At 36.6% G+C, this 12,106-nt stretch overlaps 1 protein-coding gene and 1 long non-coding RNA gene across 5 annotated transcripts in view; one reads left to right on the plus strand and one right to left on the minus strand.

Annotated features, from left to right (window-relative positions):
* LOC113916789 overlaps positions 1-12,106 on the plus strand; it is a 101,508-nt gene that overhangs the window by 77,411 nt on the left and 11,991 nt on the right. The window lies entirely within an intron of this gene.
* CYYR1 (cysteine and tyrosine rich 1) overlaps positions 1-12,106 on the minus strand; it is a 97,277-nt gene that overhangs the window by 17,297 nt on the left and 67,874 nt on the right. For all 3 annotated transcript variants that reach the window (XM_027583759.2, XM_027583757.2, XM_027583758.2), the window contains one exon: positions 5,999-6,156. In XM_027583759.2, the coding sequence (XP_027439560.1) occupies positions 5,999-6,156 (158 nt within the window). The remainder of the gene's footprint in view (positions 1-5,998; positions 6,157-12,106) is intronic.

Below are 12,106 nucleotides of genomic sequence, written 5' to 3' on the forward strand. Positions count from 1 at the left end.
CAGGGTGCCACAGTAGCAAACCAAAACTTAGATAGCTTTCATATCCCTGTGAAGTTCCACTTGACGGGAAACTTAGTATATCCAGTCAGCTAATCCCCAAACATCAAGCCAACTCTGAGTTCTGTACTTACTTCCTGTTCCTTCTCACCCCAAACAAGGTTAACTATGTGGCCCAAGCCAATCAGATATTTTCTGTTTTTCTCTTCTTTGTTTTTTAATTCTTTATCCTGTAAAAGCTCCCTGCCTTCCACCTATTTTGCAGTTCTGTACAAAGACAATCCACTTCATGAAGTATTAAACAGTTTATTTGTATCACCTAAATTGTTTTCTTTAATCATTTTTTAAATATCTGGACTTTTTTGTGTTAAAAATCTTTTTCTCACCCTTGTTGTACCTATGTAAATCTGACCACTACTCTTTATCTTTCTAGAATACGCATTCCAATGTATCTTGAATCTCACCTAGATTTCCAATTTTACTGATGACATTTGAAAAAGTTAACTTAAACTGATGTCACCTCTTTCCTGTCTTCATGTCTTTCTTTATTCAGCTTAGATTTATGGTCCATCACTAAAATTATTTCTGTGCATTTATCATCAACTTTCTTATCTCCTTTTCTCCCTGTTTCCTGACAAAACTCCATTCTTGATTAAATTCAACGTTTTGGCTCTCCCAGACTTGTATCTAGGAGCTTCATGTGGCTATAGAAAAATGCACAATCATACTGACTGATCTCATTTTCAATGAAAGACTATATTCTTAAGTGTGGAGACTCTTGGCATTGCTTGGAAATTATGCATTCCTGTAGGTATTTCACCATCCCTCCATTCTCTGAGATTCCTTATCTACAAGCATCTCCTTAACCCACTTTCAGGAGAAGACTTGCTTCTAATTTCAATAAGAATATAGGCACAATCAGGAGAGAATATCCTCATATCACCAAATCCTTTGATGAGTACATGAAAGTCTTCACATGTTCAGTACATATACTAATAAGGCAGCCCTCATTTGTGAATTCAATGATGCAAATAGAGTTTTTATTTCTTTTTTAAAAAAATTATTTATCTTAGAGAGAGAGAGAGAAAGAAAGAAATGATGCACACGTGCATGTGTGGGGGGAGGGGCAGAGAGAATCTTCAACCAGACCCCCCGGGTGAGCATGGAGCACTATTTGGGGCTTGGCCCCATGATCCATGAGACCATGACCAGAGCCAAAACCAACAGTTGGATGCTCAACTGACTGAGCCACCCAGGTGCCTCTAGAGTTTTGATTTCTTAATGAAATATTTCCAAAAGATTTTAAAGACTACAAGTCAGTTATTTTATAGAATGTTCCTTAACCTAGGTTTGTCAGATCTTTCCTCATGTTTAGATTCAGACTGTGAACTTTCAGCCAGAATCTTTCACATGGGAAGTTGTATCATCCTCACAGTAATTAACACCCAAAGGTGCAAGATGTCCATCTGTCCTTTTTTGGTGATGTTAATCTTTACTACCTGGTCAAGGTGTTGTCTGGTTTCTCCACTATGTGGTTACCATTTTTCTCTTTATAACTAGAAACAAATCTGGGGGTAAGACACTTTAAGACCATGCAAATGTCTTGCCCCACTGCAAACTCTCCCCCCAAATTTAACGCCCATTAATGACTCTTGTCGCAAACTTTTCTTATGATGGTTTTAAAATGATGATTTTTTCTAATTCCACAACTCTTTTCAATATGTATCCTTTGTCATTTTTCTGTTCCCAAGAACCTCCCCTCCTTCTCCATGGTTTACCTAAATCTATCTATCTATCTATCTATCTATCTATCTATCTATCTATCTATCATCTATCTATTATCTATCTATCTATCATCTATCATTATCTATCTATCTATCTATCATCTATCAATCACCAGGAGACTCAATAATGGACTTCAGATCACAAATTTCTTGATAGCATTGAAATCTCTTGTTTTCCTTTGGTTGTCATTTGATTTTTACATTTTTGCCAAGCTTTCTGTTATAGTCTTTCTGTATTGTTTTTCTTTCAAGTGTGTATCATCCAAATCTATTTTTTTAAAGGTTTAACATGATCACTTTCCTTTGTTTACAGTGAAATTCTGGAAAGTATTGGAAGTATAAGACTTGACAAATAATTTTTATTTTCACACTAGCGGTTTTTAAAATAATTGTATTTGAACAAGACACTATTCATTCTACCCAACATAACAGGAATAAAGAACTATTTTGGAAGGTCACTGTCCAACAAATGATCAGGTGTAGCAGATCACATTTTCTCAGTCATCTCCTCCCCAGGGCACAGCAATAATCTCCACTGTGGGTATCCCCACTGAGCACTTTCACCAAGGAATATTACCTTGGCTAAATGATTTTCTACTCATGTTATGTGGCTGAAGGACTACTATACAATAAATTGAGTTGTTATTTATCACAAAGTTAATTAATTATTGTGGATAAAAATATTTTATATTTCCAAGGATGAAAGATTTTGAAAAACATTCAATACTACTCTGTGTTTTTTCCTGTCTTTTAAGTAAAAGCTTAATTAGTGACTTTGAGAAGGAAATGCGAAGTAATCAAGCACATTATGCTTTCTGAAGGTCTAGCATTTTTGTGGTAAAAATGCTTCCACCATAAGGTTTATTATGTTTCTCGCATTATTCAGTTCCCAGAACAATGTATTTACTGAAAATGTAACATGCTGCTGTGATTTGCCAGTATAAATGATGCCACTCTAAAGTTTTAAAAACATGTTTCCATGCATGAAATAGAAACCTCAAACCCAAGAAAACATAAGCCCTCACATTAAAATATTTTGTATCTTCTCTTCTAATTTTATAAAAAACATTTTTTAATGTTTTAAAATGTTTAATGTTCAATTTTAACTAAACGTTTTTTGATTGAGCAAAAATGTATCTGGAATGTTATCTACAGAGGGCTTCTCCTTGCCTTCTCTCCAATTAATGTCTCTGTCTGACTCTCCTCTGTTTTCTTGAGTTATGGGTTGACCAGGTAAAAATGGAGAGATGTGAAGAATAAAAAATAATTCCCCCTATTTTTTCTTATACCCTAGTTCTAACATCATTACACTAATCCCAAGAATATTTTTAGTAAGTTGGAAAGATTCAAAATTGTGAATTGCTTTTGTAGCAAGTAAAAGTTACATATTCCAGGGTGGAATTTAAGATAAATTCCTTGAGTTTTGATATATAACTAAATCAGATCTTGTCATGAGTTGTGTTCCTCACTTGTTCACATGTGTCTCCTGAGTGCCCATTATGTGCCAGTCCTGGTATTATAATTGAGATTGGGTGGTGAACAGATCATGATTCCTGCCTTGTGGAGCTAGGAGGAGGGGATGGACAATGAACAATAAATATAACAATTGGAAAAACTATATGGTATCTTAGAAGATTAAAAGCACTCTGGAAAAAAATAGAGTAGACTAAGGAAGACACAATGGGGAGGGGTAAAATACAATCTTTTTTTTAAATTTTATTTTATTATGTTATGTTAATCACCATACATTACATCATTAGTTTTTGATGTAGTGTTCCATGATTCATTGTTTGCGTATAACACCCAGTGCTCCATGCAATACATGCCCTCTTTAATACTCGTCACCAGGCTAACCCATCCCCCCACCCCTCTCCCCTTTAGAACCCTCAGTTTGTTTCTCAGAGTCCATAGTTTCATGGTTCGTCTCCTTCTCTGATTCCCCCCTTCATTTTTCCCTTCCTACTCTCTTCTTTTTTTTTTTTTAACATATAATGTATTATTTGTTTCAGAGGTACAGGTCTGTGATTCAACAGTCTTACACAATTCACAGCGCTCACCATAGCACATACCCTCCCCAATGTCTATCACGCAGCCACCCCATCCCTCCCACCCCCCCCAACTCCAGCAACCCTCAGTTTGTTTCCTGAGATTAAGAATTCCTCATATCAGCGAGATCAGATGATACATGTTTTTCTCTGATTGACTTATTTAGCTCAACATAATACCCTCTAGTTCCATCCATGTCGTTGCAAATGGCAAGATTTGGGTTTTTTTTGATGGCTGGGATATAATACAATCTTAAATAGAACAGAGCAGGCCTCATTCAGGAGGTGATCTTTGATCAAAAAGTTGAATTAAGTGAGGGAGTCCACGTTCTAGGCAGAGCCTTAAGATGGGAGTGTGTCCTGTTGTGTTCACAGAGCACATGGAGTGTGTTTCTCTGTTCATAAAAGTATGTGACTGGAGGCAGAGTGGCAAGAGGGAGTAGAGAAGAAAATGAAGCGAGAGAAATAAAAAGAGGAGCCAAAGCATGCATTGCCTTGCAAGCCCTGATTAGGAATTTGCTTTTTACTCTGGATAAAATGAGGAACCACTGGCTTTTTCCTTCTCTGGAGAAAATGGAGAGCCATTGGAAGATTTTGAACAGAAGAATGATATAATTTGACATCTACTTTAAAAGGCTCAATCTGGCTACTGGGTTTAGAATAGACTCCTGAGGGCCAAAGGTAGCTCCTGCAAGAGCAGTTAGGATGTTATCACAGCAAAGCAGGTGAGAGCTGAGGGTGGCTCCCACCAGGGAAAGAGCAATGGGGACTGTGAGTAGTCAGGTACCGTATATACTTTGAAGATGGGACTGGAACTTTTCCTAGTATGTTGCATGTAGGTTTGACAGAGGTGAGGAGTCAAGGATGACTCCAAGGTTTTGACCTGAGCTACTGGAAGTCCAGAGATGCCATCAGTTGAGAGGATAGAGGCTATGAATGGAGGTTTGGGGGGATGATCAGAAGTATAGCATTGAACATGTTCAACTTGAGATAGCTATAAGACCTCCAATCTGAGATGTCCAGTAGGCAGTGGGACAAATGCATCTGAAATTCAGGAAGGAGGTTTGGAATGGAAATTTATAATTTTGGGAGGCATTAGCATGTAAATAGTACTTAATACCATGAGGCCAAATGATATAACCAAAGAAGTAAGTGTAGATACAGTCTAGAAAAAGACACAAGTCTGATCCTCGAGACACTCCAACATGAAGATATTGGAGAAGAGGAAGAACTGACAAAAGAGGAACACTACACCAAAACAAAACAAATGATGTAATATATGGTGATTAACATAACAATAAAAATTAAAAAAAAAGAGGAACAGGAGAAATGATCATTCTCACATTCATTTGAAATTTGCTCCCTTAAATTGAAGATGATAGGGAAAAAGTTAAGAGAGGAAAGGTCATTAGAGAATTGAAACATGGGGCAGATTGCATGTAAAAGGGACACTCTTCTCTAAAGGGGCTGAGGAAGGACATGACTGTGGATAGGAAATTATCTTTCTAAGAATGTGTTAGATTCAAAACTTGACTCCTTTTTATATGTCAAATGGTACATACACAGACTGACTTAGAAAGCACCACTGAGCAATTACCTAATGCAAATTGCAGTATTTTGTTTATGGAGTCATATGTATTCAATATATTTATATGTAGAACTTCTAGCAGATTCTCAACAAATAACGTGTCGAACTCTTAATGTATCACTTTTGTTCTTTGTTGAGAATGTTCATATTATGTTATAACTGTTTTCTTTGCATACAGAGGACACATAAAAACTTTATTCAATCCTTTTTCTTACATACATACCTATTAAATCAGATGCCAGTTTGTTAAGACATGTCACTTATACTTTATAATTCTCAGAACTTTGGCAGGTAGACACAGTGGGTGTGAACTGTCTATTTCTCTTAACTCTGGCTGGTTGGGAATTGTAGTCAATAAGACAAGCATTAAAAATGTGAATACCTTCAAATATGAGCTAGATTTTATTACTTGGATCTAAGTAATCTCCATGGAAAGCTAGAGTTCAGTCTACATTAATTTAGAAATGCCCTACATTCTTGGAGATCATTGCATTGAAAGTCTTCAATGTTTCCTCTCTCCAAGGAGTAGAGCATAACTAACAAATCTGACTCTTCCTTCAGAAGGAGAGAGCGCCTGTGCTTACCAGGATAGGAGGAGATGGCATTGATGTGGGTGGTCCTGATGACGCCCACCCGGGTCCCGCGGTTGTTTTTCATACACATGCAGATACATATGGCAATTCCAGCTATGACCCCCATGATGAATACAATTCCAAACACTATGCCAGCAATTGCTGTACCCCTAAAAAAGGAAAACAAAAGTACATTTATTGAAAAAGCTCATAAGCCTTTCAAATACACATCCGTGACTATATGACAAATGCCCTTTGGTGAATCTCCTTAAGGATAATGTTAAAAAAAAAAAAGATAATTCCCTGAATCAGTCAAGTAAATCGTTTTGTGTATTTCAATAGATAAGAAAAAGTTATAAGCTCTCAGGGAATCCTCTTCCAGTACAGTAAACCTATCATTCAGATTCTGATCTTAGAAATCCATGTATTTATACAAAACACAATTATTCAGATACGCTTTCTAAAATAATAATTAAAAAAACCATTCTGCTGTTAACTTGAACAGCAAAGAATTTATTGTCTGTGAGTACACATTAACTGAAAACAACTTGATAAGTGTCAAAATAGTAAATAAAATTTAACATTTATCTTTCTTAAAACCCTTCACAAAGTAGAACTGGAATTTTTTTTTTCTTAACAGAACAGAGAAAAACCAAATGTTTTTTAAGAAATTATTCAGAAAACAGTTATGACAAATGGTATTCTCATTAAATTCAGGAGCAATGCAAGCAAAACCTCTATTCTGTTAATGTTATGTTTTTCTCCAGAACGTTTTATCTCTCACAACAAAATCATAGAAAGAAAAAATACCGCATGCAAGAGTCAACATTATCATTATATGTAGATAATATGATTTGTAGGAGTCTACATTTGTTCACATTTTGGAAAGTAATGGAGAAATCTTTGTGAAAAGATGTAGATTTTCAACCAGCAGTATCATTTCTAGCAGTGCTTTCTGAGGAAAGACAGCACATGTGGGCACAAATAATGTAATAAGAATGTTTGCCAATATATTGTTGCTGATAGCAAGATATCAGAAACACCCTAATATCCAAATGACAAAAAAGAAAAAAAGTAATGATACATCAGAGAATGAATCTTATACAGTGATTGAAAAGGGTGAAGAGGTCCATGTCCTTAAAAGGATCCTCCCTTAAAAGGATCCTCCAATTTCACGTATGAGCCAGCGTGACACTTTGCTGGAGCCTAGGGTTTTACCTATAAGGGTATGAATTTCTATAAGATCTGGTGCTTTTAGCTCAGAGACTGAGTCTCACTCTGCTGTGACAGTGGGGCCATTCAGAAGAAGTCTTCAGTAACAACATTTTTGTGGTTTAAAAGCATGATTTCTAGGGATGCCTGGGTGGCTCAGTCGTTAAGCGTCTGCCTTTGGCTCAGGTCATGATCGCAGGGTCCTGGGATCGAGCCCTGCATCCGGCTCCCTGCTCGGCAGGAAGCCTGCTTCTCCCTCTCCCACTCCCCCCGCTTGTGTTCCCTCTCTCACTGTATCTCTCTCTGCCAAATAAATAAATAAAATCTTTAAAAAAAAATAAAAGCATGATTTCTAAAGCCAGACTGCCTAGGTTCCAACTGTTCTTTGGACAAGTTGCTGAACACCTCCCACCCCCCCCCTAATTTTCTTATTAATTAAATGAAGGTCAGCTTGATGCTTACCTGACTCTCCTCTCAAATTTCATATCATGAAATATCTGTACCCCTGGACTCATTTGTCAGATAAATAATTTCTTATTTTTGTGCCATATACATATCTATCCGACACTTTTCTAAGACAGATCTGTAATTCTCATTCCAAACCCTTGGGGCCAGATCTATCTCATAAATCAGAAACATGTAACATATGACCTCACTGATATGAGGAATTATTAAACTCAGGAAACAAACTGAGGGTTGCTGGAGTGGTGGGGGGTGGGAGGGATGGGGTGGCTGGGTGATGGACACTGGGGAGGGTATGTGCTATGGTGAGCGCTGTGAATTGTGTAAGACTGTTGAATCACAGACCTGTACCTCTGAAACAAGTAATACATTATATGTTAAAAAAAAAAGAAGAAGATAACAAGAAGGGAAGAATGAAGGAGGGGAAATCGGAGGGGGAGACAAACCATGAAAGACTATGGACTCTGAGAAACAAACTGGGGGTTCTAGAGGGGAGGGGGGTGGGGGGATGGGTTAGCCTGGTGAGGGGTATTAAAGAGGGCACGTACTGCATGGAGCACCGGGTGTTACATGCAAACAATGAATCATGGAACACTACATCAAAAACTAATGATGTAATGTATGGTGATTAACATAACATAATTAAAAAAAAAGAGAGATGTATCAAAGGAGATAACTTGAAATAAGTAAACAAAAAGTAATCTGGAACCCTTTTTATTGTAATTTTGAAGTCCAAATAAGATTGATTTGGAGGGCTTAATTTATGTTCCAGAAATAATCAATGGCCCAATTATTCAGGCATAGAGTTTCCAAAGTAAGTGTTATGGAAGCTGTTAAGATTTCAAATTGGGACATATTTATATTCATTAATTCATTTTTTAAATAGAGGAAAGTAGAAAATTAGTCACATTTTGTTTTCCTGTTGGCAGCTCCAGCAAAAGTGCCTGCCTGTGAGGTCAGTAATTAGGTTGCAACTAATGTGTTAAATGAGGTTTCTGATTAAATCATGATTTTGGTGTCCTTGATCTTTTGATACCCATTAGCAACTGTAAATTAGTTATTAAAGACATGGCAAGTATAACCTTTATGGAATTATTTACTCCATTATCAATTAAAAGAAACAATAAACAGTAACCTTCTGGCATATAAATAATTCGGTTTTGTCAACTGTCGGAAAGAGAGAATCTATTAACTTGAGAAATTTGGCATCATAAACATCTTGAAAAAATGTAGGGAATGTATTTTTCTCTGAAAGAATGGACTGCAGAGCATATATATTTTCCTTTTTAAACTTTTTTTTTTGAAATATGTACAGGTTCACAGACAGTTATAAAAGAAGTACAGAGAGGGCCTGTGTACCCTCCACCCAGCACTCCCCAGTGGTTACATCTCAGGTGACTAGAGTACAACGTTAAAATCAGGAAATTGACGTTAGTGTAAAGTGTGTGTATTGTTCTGTGTCATTTGAACACATGCAGAGATCATGGAATCACTATGGCAAGCAAGGTACAAAACTACTCCATCATCAGAAAGATTTCCCTTCTGCTACTCCTTTACGGTCACACGCACCACCCTCCTCCCCACCATTAATAACTGCTCAAATCACTACTCTGTTCTCCACTTTTGTAATTTTGTCATTTTAAGAGTGTCATTCAATTGGAATCATGTAGTATGTGACCTTTTGAGGTGGACTTTTTTTTTACTCAGCACAATGCCCTTGGAATCTCTCCTAGCTTTTGTGCATACTAATACATTCTTTTTTTATTATTAAATAATATTTCATGATATGGAGATAGCATATTTTGTTAACCCATGACCTATTTGCAGGACATTTTGGTTATTTCCAGTTTTGGCTTTTGCAGATTAAGCTGCCATGAACAATCATATTCAGGTTTTGTGTGAACATATGTATTCATTTCTCTGGGATAAATGCCCCAAAGTGGGATTGCTGGGTTATTTGATAAGAATATGTTCAATTTTTAAAAATACTGCCAAAGTATTTTCCAGAATGGTTGTACTATTTTATATTCCCACCAGTAGAGTATGAGACATCCAGTTTCTCTCCATCCTTGCCAGCATTTGGTGTTGTCATTATTTTTAATTTTAGCTATTTCAACGGGTGTGTAGTGATATCTCATTGTGATCTTAACATAGATTTCCCTCATGGCCAGGGAGGGTGAACATCTTTTCATGGACTTAGTTGCCATTTATGTATCTTCTTCAGTGAAATGTCCCTTCATGCCTTTTATTCATGTTCTAATTGGATTGTTTGTGTTTTTACTATTGAATTTTTGAGAGTTCTTTATAAACTCGAGATAGAAGTCCTTTATGAGATACATTGTTTGCAAACATTTTCTCAGTCTGTAGTTTGTCTTTTCATCCTCTTAACGGAATCTTTTGCAGAGAAAAATGTTTTTAAATTTTAATAAAGTCCAATTTTTCGATTTTTTCTACTATGGACTGTGCTTTTGGTGTCATGCCTACAAATTCTTCACCAAGCCTTAAGTTCTGAAGACTTCTCCTATGTTTCCTTCTAAAAGATTTATTAGTTTTATGTTTGATATTTAAACCTATGATCCACTTTGGTTTAATTTTGGGATAAGGTGCCAGGTTGAGTTTGAGGTTGAATTTTTTGCCTATGGATATCCAACTGCTCCAGTACTATTTATTGAAAACACTATCCTTCCTCGACTGCATTGCTTTTGCACCTTCGTAAAAAATTAGTTGGTTATGCTTATTTGGGAGTATTTTGGGGTTTTGTATATTCTCCTGTTGTTGAAGAAGGTATCTGAGAAATGTTGATTAGATTCAGTTGGTTGTTCAGTTCTTGTGTATCCTTGTTGATTTTCTGTCCAGTTGTTCCCTAATTGATGTGGGAGGGATGTTGAAGTCTCCAACTATAATGGAAGATTTGTCTATTTCTCCTTTCATTCCCATCAGTTTTGCTCCACATGTCTTGTAGTTCTTCTGTTCTGTGTGGGCTCCCCACTCGACCTTTGCTGGTAGATGTAGTGTGGGGCTGTATTTTTTTTCCCTTCAGTGTTTGGCCATAGTCAAATTGTTATTGTCTAAAAGTTTTCTGTCTTGCTAGGCTGCTTCTTCCTGGGTGCTGCCGCTAGAGAGATTAGGCTGCTGTTGGGGATTTTATTGTAAGTGCCCATTGGTGTTTCTAGGGTGCCAGTTACCTCCAAGTCTGTGATAAATGAGGCAAAAAGAAAACCCAGGGAACTCACTCTTGTGTCCTTCGGGCCATGAGATCCTAGCTGATCAATCCTCTTCACCTTTTAGACTTTTCTGGTTTGTTTTATATATAACGTCTAGGGTTCTAAAGTTGCACTTAGAGGGAAGAATAGGAAAAAGTATGTCTACTCTGATAATGTATTTTTGAAAAATAAAATCCTGTGGAAAAAGTATTGTTTAAAGTTGTGAAGTGATTTTTTTTAAAGATTTATTTATTTTAGAGAGAGAGAGAGAGAATGTGGTAGGGGGGCAGAGGGAGAGGGAGAATCTCAAGCTGACTCCCTGCTGAGTGCAGAGTCCAATACAGGGCTTGACCTCAGGACCCTGAGATCATGACCTAAGCCAAAATCAAGAGTCAGATACTTAACTGACTGAGCCACCTAGACACTCTGTGAAGTGATTTTTTTAAAGTAAAATATAGAAACACCTTTTTAGGAGAGATGAAAACTGTGATAAATATCTTTATAAAGACACAGCTGTTAATATTACTTAGGTTTCAGGGCAAAAGTAATATGTCATTCACATACACAGATATATGATTCCAAATCTATTCCTATTCATATTGAAGGTGCTCAAGAAATCTTTAATAAATCAATGAATTAAGCTCTCTCACTCACATTTATTAAACTATTAAGGAAGTATCACCCACAAAATTCTTTCTCTGTAATGAAAGTATTTATTTGTTTCATTGAAATATAGTTGACATACAATGTGACATTAGGTTCAGGTGGAAAACATAGTGATTAGACCGCTCTACAGTTATGCTATGCTCACAGGTGTGGATACCACCTGTCACCATACAGTACCACTGACTGTATTCCCTATGCTGTACCTTTTGTCCCCGTGACATATTCATTTCATAACCAGAAGCCTGTACCTCCCACTCCCCTACACCCATTTTGCCCATCCCTCATCTCCCTCCTCTCTGGCAACCACCAATTTGTTTTTTATATTTATGGGTCTGTTTCTGCTTTTCTTGCCTGTTCATTTGTTTCATTTTTTATATTCCACATATGAGTGAAATCATATGGTATTTATCTTTCTCTGCCGGACTTATTTCACTTAGCGTTATACACTCTAGGCCCATCCATGTTGTTGCAAATGACAAGATCCTTATCCTTTCTTGTGGCTGAGTAATATTCCATCGTATGTATATACATATATAAACACATAATATACATAAATATGTAATATACAATTCATATA

The sequence above is a fragment of the Zalophus californianus genome, chromosome 1 (assembly GCF_009762305.2).
Source record: "Zalophus californianus isolate mZalCal1 chromosome 1, mZalCal1.pri.v2, whole genome shotgun sequence".
NCBI classification, from domain to species: Eukaryota; Metazoa; Chordata; class Mammalia; order Carnivora; family Otariidae; genus Zalophus; species Zalophus californianus.